General features: G+C 43.2%; 1 protein-coding gene across 3 annotated transcripts in view; it reads left to right on the top strand.

Annotated features, from left to right (window-relative positions):
* Positions 1–655: 655 nt before the first annotated feature.
* The window catches only part of inpp4b (inositol polyphosphate-4-phosphatase type II B), a 533,162-nt gene continuing 516,776 nt past the window's right edge, over positions 656–17,041 (top strand). For 2 of the 3 annotated variants that reach the window (XM_051928130.1, XM_051928129.1), the window contains exon 1: positions 872–1,167. In XM_051928130.1, coding sequence (XP_051784090.1) covers positions 1,110–1,167 — 58 coding nt within the window. In that variant the 5' untranslated portion in view covers positions 872–1,109. Of the gene's footprint in view, positions 737–871; positions 1,168–17,041 lie in introns of those variants that run through there. The other variant, XM_051928128.1, reaches the window with a different exon arrangement.

Genomic DNA, 17,041 nt, shown 5'->3' on the forward strand with positions numbered 1-17,041 from the left:
CTGAAAAAAATCACCTCTTTAAAACTGTAGTTTAAAACTAACAGTGGTTGAGGCTTTGGACCGCAGATCCTGAGGTTTTGTGTGCATCTCAAATGTTGTAAGTCATCTTGGATAAAATCGTCAGCCAGATAAGAATATTAAAAATGGATTTCACGCGAATTGCTTTGTGTGAGCGATGAAAGGCGCTATATAATATCGACCGATCTTCATTAGCAGCACTTACATCACCCCCAACCATTTCAGTAGCATGTGGCCTTTATTTATTTACTTATTTTTGAACCCCGGGCCAGAAGTGACTCCGCTAGTGATGAGCAAAGGGCCAGGGGTGCAACCTGTTGACATCTAGGAGAAAAGAGGGGGTGGGAAAGATGCCACGCAGCAACGCCGCATTAGCCGCACAGTAATAGCAGCTCCTCATTTTGGGTCAGTCTCACCACGGGCCCGACTACTAAAAGGGAAGCGCCCTTCGGCCGGGGGCCTTATTCGCCGTCATCTCCTGCAAAGCGCCACAGCTTCCAGATAAGCCGCTCGATCGCAGAGCCGCCCATCCACAGAACCCGCTGAGAAAAGAAGAGTAACTGCAACGCGAATCCGCTTCCTCTTTCACTCATCCCGACACCTCGCCGCTTTTTAATGCTCTAATTACTGGAGGAAGGGGAAAGGAAAAGGGCTGCGCCACCTGGACCGGGCTGCGGGCAAAACGTAAAGCCAGAGGGGTCGATTTGCGAACGGCAGGGTACGTGATGGTGTCGGAGAAGACGGATGGAGACTGGCTGGTGTGAGAGAGGAGCGCATCAATTGCATTCTGCTGGCTCCGCCCCCTCTCGCTTGCGCTCTCCGTCTCTCTCACTTTCTCAGTTCCGATCTTCCACCGGCACCGTATTACCGTCTTTGGGTTTGTGAACGTCTTGGTTTTGTCCTCATGGTCGTCTTCTCCTTTTTTTAAATCTTAAATGATTCTCGGTGTGCAGAGTTGGAGCGCAGGGAGCCAGCTTTTTATCTGGAAGCCTTCCCTAAATCGAAACCCAAATCCTGGATTGCAGCCCTGCTAGAGGCAAAACTCCGAAGGTCTGCTGCGGGGAGAAATCCACCCGCCGGATCGGCTCGTGATGGAAATCAAGGAAGTCGAACCTCGAGGCGTCCCGGAGGCTGACACACCGCAGGCAGGTGAGAGTCCGAGTCGCCTTCTCCTTCTCGTTCATGTCCCCCTTTAATTTAATAATCCATCCGATGACCATGTCATCGCCTGCATCTTTGTCCCTTCAGTTAGCAATAGTCTGATGTCACAACTGTTGTTTTAGTAGGGAGCACCCATTTCACGTCAATTTGATTTCAGTTTAAATTCCTAAATTCAAGCCACCGACCACGGGTCAGACACTCAGTCCGCTCGTTTCAGATCAGCGAGTTGCGTTTAAACGTGTCCTGCTCTGGTGCTGGTGCTGGTGCTTGAACTTGGACATCTGTGTGGTGATTTAGAGTCCTGGGCGAGATTTGTCCAACACTAATAGAGCTCGGCAAGAATTGGGTTCCAAAAAAATATTTATGATTATGTACCCCACTAATTGCTCACTTATGAGGCGCACTAACATTTCTGAGGTTCGGAGTGCCGCAACATCTGAAGCAGAACTGAGCGCAGGACCGAAATCGACTCTCGTCCACTCACTGAATACATAACAAAGGAAATAAACAAATGAAAATAACAAAAAGTGAACATTTAGCAGAATTAAAGTACTACGAGCTTTGGGGTCTTGGGTTCTTCGGATGGTTGTGGGGTAAAAAAATAATGAAAGACTTAAAATGGGGAGACAGGTTTAAAAACGTCAAGACGTGGAGGCATCGGAGAAGAGGAAGACAAAAATAAAAAACAAGCTAGAAAAAGTTCTGTCTGTCTATCTATAATATAGTGCCTTTCACATCTATCAATCTATATCTGTTATGTAGTGCCTTTCAGATCTATCCATTTATCTATTTTATACTGTAACTACCTGACTTGACTTGACTTGATATATGATATTTTCCAAATGTATACGTTACATATTAATATTCATATATATTATATAGTTCACTTCATACTGTATATGTAATATATGTACCTTTAAACATCTTTATCTATCTATAATATAGTGCCTTTCATATCCATCCATCTATCATATAGTGCCTTTCATATCTATCTATCATAGAGTGCCTTTCATATCTATCTATCTATATCTATCATATAGTGCCTTTCATATCTATCTATCTATCTATCTATCTATCTATCTATCTATCTATCTATCTATCATATAGTGCCTTTCATATCTATCTATAATATAGTGCCTTTCACATCCATCCATCTATCTATTATATAGTGCCTTTCACTTCTATTATATAGTGCCTTTCATTTCTATCTATCATATAGTGCCTTTCATATCTATCTATCTATGTAGTATATGATGCTTTCCAAATGTACAGTATATGTTACATAGTGCATTTCAAATCTATTATATAGTTCCTTTCAAACCCATTTGTCTATTAGTATATATATATTATATTATTTTATATGTATGGTTTTTATAGAATCTGCTGTATACACATGGAGTAGTTGGTAGTACTGCTTCCTTTGAATGAGATGACCAGGGTTCAAATCCCAGGTTCTCCCTGCATGTTCTCCCCGTGTCCATGTGGGTTTCCTCCTGGTGTTCCACTTTACTCCCACAGTCTAAAGACGTGCAGGTTATGTGTGTGTGTGTGTGTGTGTGTGTGTGTTCAACCTGTGGTGGAGTGGCACCTGTCCAGCTGTATTTCCTGCCTCGTGCCTAATGCTTCCTGGGATAGGCTCAAGCTTCCCCATAGCCCGGCCTTGGATAATTGGTTTTGAAGGCGGGTGGATGAATCCACGTATATAGCACCTTTCAAATGAAGTAGTACCTTTCAGATAGACTTATTATATATTTCATTTCAAATCATTTAAACCATCTATTACACAGTACCTTTCAAATGTATTATATACCATCTTACAAATCTATTACGTATCTCATATAGTGCCTTTCAAAGCTGTCTTGTATGTAGTGCCTTTCAAATTTATTATGTAGTTCCTTTTGACTTCATATTCTATCAGTTACATTGTACTTTTTAAGCCTATTCTAAAATGTCCTCCCAGTCTATCATCTTTCTGTTATGTGGCATCTTTCCAATCCCACTATCTCTTATAGAGTTGCTTTCCATTCTATTTATCCATCTATTATTGTATTTGGTAAGTTTCCGGTTTCAATATTGATGTGTTATTAGCGCCTATCACAGAGTGCCTTTCAGCTCTGTTTATCTAATGTTCTCAAAGCCCCTCCATCCAGTTTCAGGTCCTAACATGCATTGGGTGTGTGCCTGGTCTGGTTGGAGTGCCAGTCCATACCAAGGGTAGACAAAAATGCCAGTGTTATATGGACATTGGTGAGTGCCTTTGACATGGGCCTTACACAATACACTTTCACTGGCTGATTTCTTTATCTCATCAGGTGCCCACCTTGCCCCCTTTATCTGTTGTACGTATGCCAGTTTAGACGTCTGAATAGCTGACTGCATATTCTGTTATCTGTGTCACAGACCTAATATTTAGTAATGCTGACCACCAAGATGCCCACACGTTCTGCTGTGATTATATATGCTGTAGATACAGATAGATACAGTATGTAGTACATTTTATTCATATAGAGCCTTACCCATCTTCACAACACTCCTATATTCATCTCGTATACACAGTGACATTCTTAAGAGGAGAGGTCTGTCCCAGAGCTTTGAAAAACGTACAAAAAGTAAATGGAAATGTTTCTTGTGTAGATGTGAAGCGCTTTGAGCCCCCCAATCGGAATATGCAATAAAACAGTAAAGGCATGCCATATCTCAGCATTCACAATATTTATAGCACATTTCCTCTCCCAGCTTTATTAGACATTCTATCAGGGGACGCAGCAGCCCTGGCTGGACTGGCTCTTCGTCTATCGTGGGCTGAGCCTGAGCTCCCTCTTATTGAATATCCTGTCAGGGAGACCAGTTGTGCCGTACTGTTGTCAGTCTGACACCGAAAAGATGCTATATGTTCATTTATGATGATTTATTAAGAAGAACCTCTCAATAGATGGGCTTATGGGGTCCTTACCGTTACATGCACAGAGGACAGGGAAATTCTTACTTATAGGGGGCTCATCAACTTGGACAGCCTTACTGCGAAACGTAAAAAGATGTCAAATGAAGAATCCTACATTTATTACAAACTAGAGGTTCCTCAGTTGACCTCCTTTTATATATGTAGGCTGCACTACCAAAATAGTATGTCTCTATAAAAGTTTTATTTTCATCATATATTCATATCTATCTCATGGTCACAGGGCAGCTGGAGCCTAACCCACCAATCAGCACCTAATTACTTTGTCAAGAAAAAGAGAGTGAGTGAGAGTGAGAGAGAGGCTGGCAGTGTGCGCTGACAGTGCGTTGCCACACCCACTACACAACGAACCACCCAGACTGGGACCTGAGTGCAGCAGGTGACACCTCAGCACCACACTGGAACACTATGAGGTTTTCTAACAGTGGCTGGAGTGCCAATCCTGCCACCACCCCGCCACGTTTTCCCTGCAAGTTGGAGGACCTGCTTACAGGGCTGGGTGCAGATTAATGTCACCCCCAAGAGCAAGCAATTGCAGGTTAAGGGTCTTGCTCAGGGGTCCAACAGAGTAGAGTCACTTGTGGCATTTACAGGATTTGAACTGGCAACCTTCTGATTGACAGTGCAGATCCCTGTAGCCTCAGTGCCACCACTCTGCCAAGGCACTATATATATGTAGATATAGCTCTCCATCATAGTGCAAGCAGTGACACAGCAGCTGGTGCTTTAAATAATGACACCTATGAGTAGGTATGTTTTTGATGTGTGTGTAATTCTTAAGATTTATAATGAAATCCTTATTATTATTATTATTATGTGATGTTAAAAATTACTGTTGCATGAAAAAGCTGCTTTGGCCAAACTGCAATCACCAATACCAACAGCAGCCTGTGTGTAATCTATCAAACTATTATGAATATAGCGCCTTTTCTATCTATCTATCTATAATATAGTGCCTTTCACTTCTATCTATCTATCTATCTATCTATCTATCTATCTATCTATCTATCTATCTATCTATCTATCTATAATATAGTGCCTTTCACTTCTATCTATCTATCATATAGTGCCTTTTACATCTATCTATCTATAATATAGTGCTTTTCACTTCTATCTATCTATGTATCTATAATATAGTGCCTTTCACTTCCATCTATCTATCATATAGTGCCTTTTACATCTATCTATCTATCTATCTATCTATCTATCTATCTATCTATCTATCTATCTATCTATCTATCTATCTATCTATCTATAATATAGTGCCTTTCACTTCTATCTATCTATCTATCTATCTATCTATCTATCTATCTATCTATCTATCTATCTATCTATCTATCTATCTATCTATCTATCTATCTATCTATCTATCTATCTATCTGTCTGTCCGTTATACCATGCCTTTCACTTCGGTCTGCCTAGCTATTTGTTGTAAATTGCCCTTTGTTTCTGCTTGTGTTTTTGTTATATAGTGCCTTTCACGTGTAGCTATCTTTATACTCTGCCTTTTGACAGGGCACTGGCCCTAAGTGTGACATGGTGGTCTCCACACCACAGGGTATCCAGTGCAGTTGATACTTTTGTGTTTTACTTATCCATACTTGTTAAGTGCCTGAAGATGGTATTTAATGTAAAAAGGCACAATATACAGTAAACTTAGAGTAGCATAATTATAATTTTATTTGTCAAATATCCATCCATTATCCCACCTGCTGTATCCTAATTACAGGGTCACGGGGGTCAGCTGGAGCCAATCCCAGCCAACGCAGGGCGCAAAGTAGGAAACAAACCCCGGGTAGGGTGCCAGACCACCGCATTTGTCAAATACTCTTTTCCTAATAATAATAGTTAAATTTTAGTAGCCCATCTTTATAGCTTAATAATTATTTATTTTTATGTATTTAGACTTATTTCTAGGTTAAATTGTATTGTCCTCTATGTAAAGCACTTTGACATTTGCTCAGTGTCTGACATGTATTGTATCTGCACCATCCATCCATATTCCTAAATCCTTTCCTAGAGCAGGGTCACGGGGCAGCTGGAAACAATGAAACAATCCTGACCAGCATCGGGCACAAGGCAGGAACAACCCTGCGACATGGTGCCAGCCCATCAGAGGGTGAACACACACACACACACACACACACACACACACACACACACATCTCATCTGAATGTCTTTGGACGGTGACAGTAAACCGGAGCACCAGGAGGAAACCCACTTTGACACGTGGAGGACATGCAAACTCCATGCAGGGAGCACCTGGGATTTGAACCTGAGTCTCCTTGTTTCAAGGAAGCAGTGCCACTGTGCTACCCCTTTATATCAATACATCTCTCCATTTTTCATTGGTGTTATTTTGTCCTCCATATAGTACATATATACAGTATACAGTATGTATACAGTATATACACTCATAAAGTACATTTGCTAACTATACTCTTTATAGTCAGTGCGATGTTGAACTTCAAATTCTAAGGTCGTGGGTTCAAATCCCACCACTGACGTCACTGTGTGTCTCTGAGGAATTTGCTTTACCTGCTTGATCTCCTTGTGTAAAAAACAAAAGGAATGGAGCTGATTGTATCTCAGATGTTGTAAGTCACCTTGGATTGAGACATCAGCCAAAGAAGTAAATAGAAATGTTAAAATATTTGCTGGTGAAACATCTTGCTCAGTTTGGACATTTTCCCCCCCCCCCCCCCCTTGTACATTGTGGTCATTTTAAATGTTCTGTTTGAAGGAGGTAAAGATTCAAATGTCTGGTGCAGCTCAGTGGCACAGTGCTTAGCGCCTTATAGATCCACCATCAGTGGTCTGTGTGGGGTCTGCAGCTTCTTCTCTGTGGGGTCTCCCTGCTTTCCCTTAGTATTCCCAAATACAGCCACAACATTTATTTCTAGACTACATCTTCATGCAGAACATGTAGCTCAAAGAACTTTACAAAGGGTTAAAGAGAGAATAAAATTCTAATTACAGAAAGCAAATAAATAAATAAATAAAATGGAATGCAAAAATATTAAGAAGAAAAAAAAAAAAGTAAACTTACATAATCCAGATAATAATACAATCATAACAATACTTACATAACACAATAAGACCCAGTGACACGTGTGCTAGGTGAGCCGGCCCCATGTGGTGGTGGGCGTGTCCATGACCGTACCATGTGACAGACTGACCTCCAATCCAAGCCTGATTCTGTCTTACTGCTGCAGCCCTAAATTAGCATACACAGATGTGAGAGTGTCATGTCATGTTCTGTTACTGCTGACTCATGGTGAGTGATTACTGCTGTATCAGAAGAGCAGAGGCGCTATATTTGTAAGGCGATACACGTTCTGCATACAGCAGCTGATTTCTTAATAAGTTCGCAAAGAATGCAAAATATTTACATATATAATTCTGTATAGTGAAGTGCCTTCTAGCAAGGTTGATTCCAAATGAACATTGACTTGTCTTTCATAACCAAGGATCGCAAGGGGTGTGGTCTGAGGTGGGGCTAAAGGTGCCACTGTGCCACTGGGGTCTTCTTGTGACTCTTTGCCAGGGAAGGGTCAAACTGCAGACCTGCAGAGCACAGCGATTCAGCATCTCCACTGAACAGCATTACATGTTTGAGTCACTTGGTTTACACAGTGAAAACTCCCAGAAGGCTCTGGTGGGGTTCGGGTTAGCACACACAGGACACGCCCACTTCCAGACACACCCACTCAATAGTCATCATTACTCCTGATTTAACACAACTCCTCCCACAACTCTAGTGTTAACCACACTGTAAGAAGGTGTCATGACAACAAGGTACACCTGGAAATGGGCGTGTTGAGAAAGACACAAATGAGTGGGCGGGCCACCAAATACGTGTCATGTAAAAGGTGCTAAACGTCAGCAGGTGTGTGCAATTTGATTGGCTCATCAGTGGAGCACAGCCATGGAGGTCTGCCACTCCACACTATTACTTTGCTCTTTAATCGGGCCAGTGGGGGGGGCGTGGAGTTTGAGACAAAAACATGTGGCTGTGCAGCAAATACATCCTTCCACAGAGTGCCCTGAAAACCTGCCCTCATTAGTGACAGACTGTGCCCATACATAGTGCCTTTCACATCTATGTCTTATATAGTGCCTTTCATATTTGTCTATCTCTTGTTATAGTGCCCTTCACATTTTTCTATCGATTTTATATACTGCCTTTCATATCTAGCTTTCTTTCTATCTAATTATCATATAGTGCCTTTCAGACCTGTTTATCTATTTGCTGAATAGCGCAATTCTCATCTGTCTATCTATCTATCTGTTATATAGTTCCTTTCACATCTCTCCCTCTATTTGTTATATAGTGCCTTTCATATATGTCTTTTTATTTTGTTATATATTGCTTTTCACATGTATATATGTTATATGGTGCCTTTTGCATTTGTCTATTTGTTATATAGTGCCTTTCACATCTGGTTATTTTTGTTATATAGTGCCTTTCACATATGTCTATCTTTTATTTTGTTATATATCACCTTTCACATCTATATATATTATATGGTGTCTTTTGCATTTATCTATTTGTTATATAGTGCCTTTCACATCTGGTTATTTTTCTGTTATATAGTGCCTTTCATGTCGTTATATTTGTCAGTTATATAGTGCCTTTCACATCTGTCTCTTTTTGTTATATAGTGCCTTTCACATATGTCTATCTTTTATTTTGTTATATATCGCCTTTCACGTCTATATATATTATATGGTGCCTTTTGCATTTATCTATTTGTTATATAGTGCCTTTCACATCTGTCTATCGATCTATCTGTTATATAGTTCCTACCACATCTGTTTATCTGTCTGTTATATTGTGCTGTTCACATCTGTCTATTTATCTATCTGTTATATAGTTCCTTTCACAACTCTCCCTCTATTTGTTATATAGTGCCTTTCACATCTGTTTATCTTTCTGTTATATAGTGCCTTTCACATGTCTATTTGTTATGTAATGACGTTCACATGTCTGTTATATTTTTATTTTGTTATATATCGCCTTTCACATCTATATTATATGGTGCCTTTTGCATTTATCTATTTGTTATATAGTGCCTTTCACATCTGTCTATCTGTTATATAGTTCCTAACACGCTGTTCATGTCTGTCTATTTATCTATCTGTTATATAATTCCTTTCACAACTCTCCCTCTATTTGTTATATAGTGCCTTTCACATCTGGTTATCTTTGTTATATAGTGCCTTTCACGTGTCTATTTGTTATGTAATGACGTTCACGTGTCTGTTATATTTTTATTTTGTTATTTGTCACATTTCACCTCTCTGATGTATAGTGCCTTTCGCCTTCGTCTATTTGTTATATAGTGCCATTCCTATCTGTCTGTCAGTTTTATTGTGCCTTTCACATCTATTTCTCTATTTCTTAAATAGTGCCTTTCACATCTGTTTTTCTATATGTTATATAGTGCCTTTCACGTTGGTGTATTTGTCAGTTATATAGTGCCTTTCACATCTGTCTGTCTCCCAAATAACCAAAAGAAATCTATGGCAAGGTCATATCGAAGTAGAGGACATTTTATTGTTAGTATATAGCGCCTTTCCTGAGTAGAAGATCTAACTGCAGATTGTTCGTAACGGTTAGCTCTTCCGTTTCGGTGACTGGCCTGTCATCTCACAGACAGATGGCGGCTCTCACGCCTCTACGTGCCCGCCTGCTTCGTTTTCCGACCCCGATTGATTTCAGCTGCCACCATTAACTGCAGTAAGACTGTAAATACGTTGAACCTTAAAATGCTTTTAATTTACGTCCGAAATGATGCGCTGTGGACACTCTTGTTGCCCGTCGCGATTGCTGTCCACTCCCTGCATCTCTAAGGTCATTCATCCTGTCGCCGCACGTTTGCGGTTTCCAGCGCTGCGCTCGGAGTTGTTGACCAGCAGAGGGCAACAGGGAGCAGAAGGCGGCGATGTTAGCGGAGTGCGGCCGCCAACGCCGAGACGCGGAACACACGAAGTCCCTTCTCAGTAAGGACACGTGCCGGGGCGCTATATAAAACGAGTCGAATTAGCTAGATGGAGAGGCAAGTCATCTCAATTTCTGTAAGGGCACACTGAAATGAAGAAAAAGGAATTTTCCAAGAGAGTGGAAGATAATTTGATTCATTATTGATTACCCCTCTAGGGTGCCTTTCAAGCGACCACAAAGAACAGCCAACTTGCCTGTTCAAACATGGCTCTGAAATTAAGCAAATGATGACTGATCCGTGCTTCTTCAGTAAGGGGGGCTTGTAAATCACAGCTGCTAAGTAAAGACGGGAATTTCAAACAGGAGAAAAGGAAAGTCTAGGCGGTGGAATGGTGGCCGATGTGTGGTCTGATGGCATTGCCTGGGCTCACAGTCATATGGATAGGGGGGGATTTTGGGGTCCTGAGTAGTTCTAACTATTTGATCACTGGTGGGATTTTGATCCATGTCAATAACTCCTGCCTACACCCCTGATGACTAGGATTTGCTTCCATATCTTTATTTTCCGAAGCGGCCTAATCCAGTCTCAGGGGTACAGGAAGCTGGAGCCACCCCATCCAGCAGCAGGTGCAAGGCAGGAATGAGCCCCGGACTGGACCAACTGTCCATTCAAGTATACTGAGGTGATAATCAAGCAAGCATGTATGTGTTTGAGAGGTCAGCAGGAAAAATGGAGACCCTGGAGAGAGAAAAAAGAAAGAAATGACCACAGGTTTTGGAAAATGAGTGAACTTGGCCAGAGAGTGACCAGGAGTGGACAACACATCACCATGTAAGAGCAGAACTGCACCTCACTCTGGGGTTGTGTGTTGCCATCCAGCCATCGATTTGACCACTCAGTCTAATTTAGGGTCTTTGGGAAGAAGCCTGAGCCCACCTTGGCATCACGGTGTGTAAAGTAGGGACCACCAAAGAGCAATTCATTTGTAAGTCACACACACACACACACATAGGGGGTTAGGAAACCAAACCTTTGGGGTGTGGGATGGGAAATGGGAGTGGTAGGAGAAGACCCACAAGGGACACGAGGAGGTCTTGGAAGAGCAGCTGGACTGGGGATCAAAGCGGGGTCCTCAGTAGCACTGACTGCTGAGCCACCGGCACTCACCAATCTACCGACCTGAGTGGAAAACAGAGAGGAGAACTGGAAATTAAACATTTTGTGTGAAATTGAATTTTCAAAATTGCAGAACCTGTTGGTGTGTGACCACCTGTGAGGGTCTCGCCATTGGCTCATCCACAGCCTTGTTGTCCAACTGCGAAAGCCGAGGAGAGTTTAATTCTGGAAAGGGCAGCGCAGGCAGAGAGCACTTAAGACCACGTCACATGACACGATTTTTCCATTGATTTTCAGTCGTAAACTTTGTTCACATAATCTTAGTGCTTTGGGGGCAATCATGGTGCATGTCCATGAGAGTCAGTTGTGTAGACCAACCTGAGCACAGATCACCCCAATAAAATCCACCCATCCCTGTTAAGGTGGATGAGCCTATGGGGTCCCGGATGATGGAGAGTCCGTCGGGTGGAACGCCATTTGTGAGATTCAAAGACTGTGACAGGAACACGGGACCGCCACAAGGAACAGGCCTGTCTGCTTTACTCTTCACTCCGCACACCTCAGACTAGAAATATAACAGCAGGTCAGGTCCCTCATGGGGTCTGGGTCTGACAAGTCGAACATATTCTTTCTTTTTGAATTTTCTTTCTTTTAAGTCATGGTGTGTGTTCAGATCATAGTGATCTGGGGAACAAATATCTATCTATCTATCTATCTATCTATCTATCTATCTATCTATCTATCTATCTATCTATCTATCTATCTATCTATCTATCTATCTATCATATAGTGCCTTTCACATCTATCTATCTATCATATACTGCCTTTCACATCTATCTATCTGTTGTATAGAGCCTTTCACATCTATCTATCTATCTATCTATCTATCTATCTATCTATCTATCTATCTATCTATCTATCTATCTATCTATCTATCATATAGCGCCTTTCACATTTATCTATCTATCTATCATATAGTGCCTTTCACATCTATCTATCTATCTATATATCTATCTATCTATCATATAGCACCTTTCACATCTATCTATCTATCATATAGCACCTTTCACATCTATCTATCATATAGTGCCTGTGAGGACTCAGGTTAACACACACAGATATCTCTGTGAGTAACCCAGTTATTATGTGGCCATGTAAACCCTCAAGAGGAGCCTGTGCACTCTGATAGCTTAACACACACATCCAGAGAGAATGGCAGATGTGACTTCTGAGACCCCTGCTGAGGTGACCACCTTGTTCCTTCTCTGACTTGACATAACTTGTCTCAGTTGTCATCACTCAGATGGGCTCCTTATCCTGACTGGGGTTCATATTCATAGGTGGGGAGGGGGGACCACCAGGAGGTGATCTGCCCTTCCCAGTCTATTCTGTTGGGGTCTCCTGGAGGTGGTCTTCTCACCCAGCCTGCCCAGCCCACCCCAAGTTTCCTCCTTTCAGAATTTCATATTCTGATCTCGGGCTGAACTTACTTGGGGCAGCCCGGCCTGGACACGTTGGCAGCCATTTGAAATCTTCTCCAGTTGTAGACGATCTTTTGGATGTCGGGATGGCGGATTTCCAATTGAAACCCCATCCTGGGATCCTGGGCATCTAAAAGCTTCTTTTTGAAGGCCTTCAGGGAACTCTTTGGATCTCTGCATGGGGATAAACAACACATTCCGACCCAAACTAAATGTCTGAGGTTTACATAGGACAGGGACAGGCAAGACCCCCAGTCATGAAGTTCTTGGTCATTGGCACCTGATTCTCATTGGAGGTAGTGAGAAATAGAGAGGTGGGCTTACTTGTTCCATATGTGACATTAGCATTTCTCCTTATTGAATTTATACAATGAACTACAACTTGTAATTGTGGCCTGGTGTTAGTTATGTAGATGACAGGGCCACATAGGGTTAATTAACAGAAGAAAATCACGGGTGGGCGGCATGGTGGCGCAGTGGGTAGCCTCACAGTTAGGAGACCTGGGTTCACTTCCCGGGGTCCTCCCTGCATGGAGTTTGCATGTTCTCTCTGTGTGGGTTTCCTCCCACAGTCCAAAGACATGCAGGTTAGGTGCATTGACAATTCTAAATTGTCCCGTGTGTGTGCTTGGTGTGTGTGTGTGCGTGCGTGCCCTGCGGTGGGCTGGCGCCCTGCCCGGGGTTTGTTTCCTGCTTTGCTCCTTGTGTTGGCTGGGATTGGCTCCAGCAGACCCCCGTGACCCTGTGTTAGGACACAGTGGGTTGGATAATGGATGGATGGAAATCAGGGGGTGCACTTACTTTTTCACACACATTATTTTATGTATTAATAGAAATTAATCCAACAGACATGTCTTTTGTCTCAGCTGGCATACGCAGATTCCAAAATGTGCGAGCTGAATGTGTGTGAGTGCCTGGCGATGGACTGGCACAGTGGGCTGGTAGCGGTGGCATTATGATGGGCATTCGACACAGAATGAGTGAAGAGAAGGCAAAGCCCAGCCAGATCATTCACAGTTAAATGGGCACTGGCATTTTCAGCTGGAAAACTGGGCACTGAATAAGATTTGGGCTTGACGGGTCTCACAACACCAACCCAAATTCTTCCCTTCTCCTTTTCTATTTTCACACAAATATTATTTTATGTATTAATATAAATTAATCCAACAGGCATATCTTTGGAAGAACATGCAGCTTCCACACAGAAATATTTGAGCCTGGGGCCTATGGGGGCTTGGGGGGGTCGGGGGGGGTGGATTGGGGGTTGGGTGGTCTGGGGGGGGGGGGGGTTCAGTGCTGCCACTCTAACCACTGAGCCACCTTTCTGCCCTCCTGTTCGTCGTTAATAATTTTAAAAAGACGGCCGCCCATCCAGAGGTGAAATCCTCCAGGGATTTGGAACAATTTCCATGGGATTCTCCCGCTGGAAATCCAATTCGAATCCCAGGCCCGCGGATCTCACGTCGACTGCTGGGGTTTCGATTGAAATTACGGAAAGGCTTTTGGTTAAATCCGGTTCTGGAAATGTGGTTTTTAAAGCCATGCAGGTTGCACTCTCTTTATAACTTTGTAGGACTTATGATGTGTTCGTGTTATCCGTGATTTCATAATGCAGCCATATTAACTTATAAAATATGCAATAAAGGATTTAAAAATGAATTAAAGGTTCATTTCGGTTTGGCAGCCTCCTTGGTGAGGCATCCTGGCTTTTTTTTTTTTTTTTAATGATGGCTGAAATCAAAATAAGCCTCCAAAAAATCAAAATGAAGGAAACTGCCACATCACAGGATTGGAAAAGACACGGGTTCAAATCCCAAACGTTCGTTTCCATGTACCATTGATGGTTAGGGTGTGTGCCCGGTAATGGACTGGCATCTCATCCAGGAGGTGACTGCTGCCTTGGTCGCAGTGCTGCCAAGATCGGCTTTGGCTCCTCGTGACTCTCAGCTGGCATACGCGGATTTCAAAATGTGCATACAACTGGTGAGTGAAGGTGTGTGAGTGCCCGGCGATGGATGGATGGTCACAGTGGGCCTGGTAGAGGTGGTCTTCTCACCCCATCTGCCCAGCCTGGTTCAGGTTTCCTCCTTTTCATGCTTCTTGTAGACTCCTTTCAGAATTTCATATTCTGATCTCAGGCTGAACTTACTGGAGCAAGCTGGCAGTGGCTTGAAACCTTATCCACTTGTAGATGATCTTTTGGACATTGGAATGGCAGATTTCCAAATTAAAACCCCATCCTGGGATCCTGGGCATCTAGAAGCTTCAAAGAGCTCTTTGGGTTCTCTGCATGGGGATAAACAACACATTCCAAACCAAACTGAATGTCTGAGGTTTCCATAGGACAGGGTCAGGCAAGACCCCCAGTCATTGGCACCTGATTCTCTTTTGAGATAGTGAGAAACAAAGAGGTGGGCTTACTTGTTCCATATGTGATGTTTGCATTTCTCATTATTGAAATCATACAAGGCGGCACGGTGGCGCAGTGGGTAGTGCTGCTGCCTCGCAGTTGGAAGACCTGGGGACCTGGGTTCGCTTCCCGGGTCCTCCCTGCGTGGAGTTTGCATGTTCTCCCCGTGTCTGCGTGTGTTTCCTCCCACAGTCCAAAGACATGCAGGTTAGGTGGATTGGCGATTCTAAATTGGCCCTAGTGTGTGCTTGGTGTGTGTGTGTGTGTGTGTTTGTGTGTGTCCTGCAGTGGGTTGGCACCCTGCCCAGGATTGGTTCCTGCCTTGTGCCCTGTGCTGGCTGGGATTGGCTCCAGCAGACCCCCGTGACCCTGTGTTCGGATTCAGCGGGTTGGAAAATGGATGGATGGAAATCATACAATGAACTACAACATGTAAATGTGGCCTGATGTTGGTTATCTTAGACACCTTTATCTGCAGATGACAGGACCACGTAGGGTTAATTAACAGAAGAAGGTGCGCTTACTTTTTCACACAAATATTTTTAATTAATTAATTAATTAATTAATTAAATTTAATTAATTATAAATTAATCCAACAGGCATGTCTTTGGGGATGAGGGAGGAAAAAAAAATAATCACGGGGTGCACTTACTTTTTCACACGAAGTTATAAAGAAATAGAATTTTCTATATTAATATAAATGAATCCAACAGGCATGTCTTTTGTCTCAGTGGATGTACACAGATTTCAAAATGTGCGAGTGAAGGTGTGTGAGTGCCCGGCGATGGATAGGCACAGTGGGCTGGTAGCGGTGGCATTATGATGGGCACTTGATACAGAATGAGAGAAAACAAGGCAAAGCTCAGCCATCCATCCATTATCCAACCCGCTATATCCTAACTGCAGGGTCACGGGGGTCTGCTGGAGCCCTCACAGGGCACAAGGCAGGAAACAAATCCTGGGCAGGGTGCCAGCCCACCGCAGGGCACACACACACACCAAGCACACATTAGGGCCAATTTAGAATCGCCAATCCACCTAACCTGCATGTCTTTGGACTGTGGGAGGAAACCCACGCAGACACGGGGAGAACATGCAAACTCCACACATAGAGGACCCGGGAACTGAACCCGGGTCTCCTAACTGCGAAGCAGCAACACTACCCACTGCGCCACCATGCCGCCCTCAGCCAGATCATTCAGACTTAAATAGGGACCGGCATTTTTGGATGGAAAACTGCGCATTTTACAGGATTTGGGTTTCACGGGTCTCACACCACCAATCCAAGTCATTCTTCCTTTCTTCTCTTCTCCTTTCCTTTACTCCTCCACTCGTCCCAGGTGATCGTCGTCCATCCTCCACTCCCGACCTAAACTCAAAAAATGGTGATGTGGAGTGGCTTCCTTTATTAAACGGGACCCGGCAGTTCTTCCGGTGCCATTTCTGGGTCGGGTGGACCCTCTCTACAACGAGAAGCGCTCCTTCCTGCAGCTCCCCCTAGTGGCTCCCTAGAAACCCAGCAGGGCCTCCCATTTGGACTACAACTCGCATGCAGCCCTGCAGGTGTGCACATGGGAGATCCACCAGAGGGAATGCTGCCACCTGTCCCATTGGGGGAATATGCAGCCCCCAGATGGCAGCTTTCATCCGTCCATTCATCAATTACAAAAGGCCTCCCATCCGGGTAAGGAACCATCCGCCCCAGCTGGGATGCCAGCCAATGTGTGTCATCTTTGACAACGTGCAGACATCTCTGACGGTCACATTAGCTCACTTAACTACCTGTAGGAGCCGTTTGCCTTAACGTGATGTATTTGTATTTGTTATATTTAACAAACAGATCTGTATGGCTTATGCTCTAAAGAAATACGTATAATGAATATAAAAGTATAATTTTTAATTAAGAGTGATGGGAAGACTAACAAGTATAGGAATAGGAACTGTCTT

This window comes from Erpetoichthys calabaricus, chromosome 5 (genome assembly GCF_900747795.2).
Source record: "Erpetoichthys calabaricus chromosome 5, fErpCal1.3, whole genome shotgun sequence".
Taxonomy (NCBI): Eukaryota; Metazoa; Chordata; class Cladistia; order Polypteriformes; family Polypteridae; genus Erpetoichthys; species Erpetoichthys calabaricus.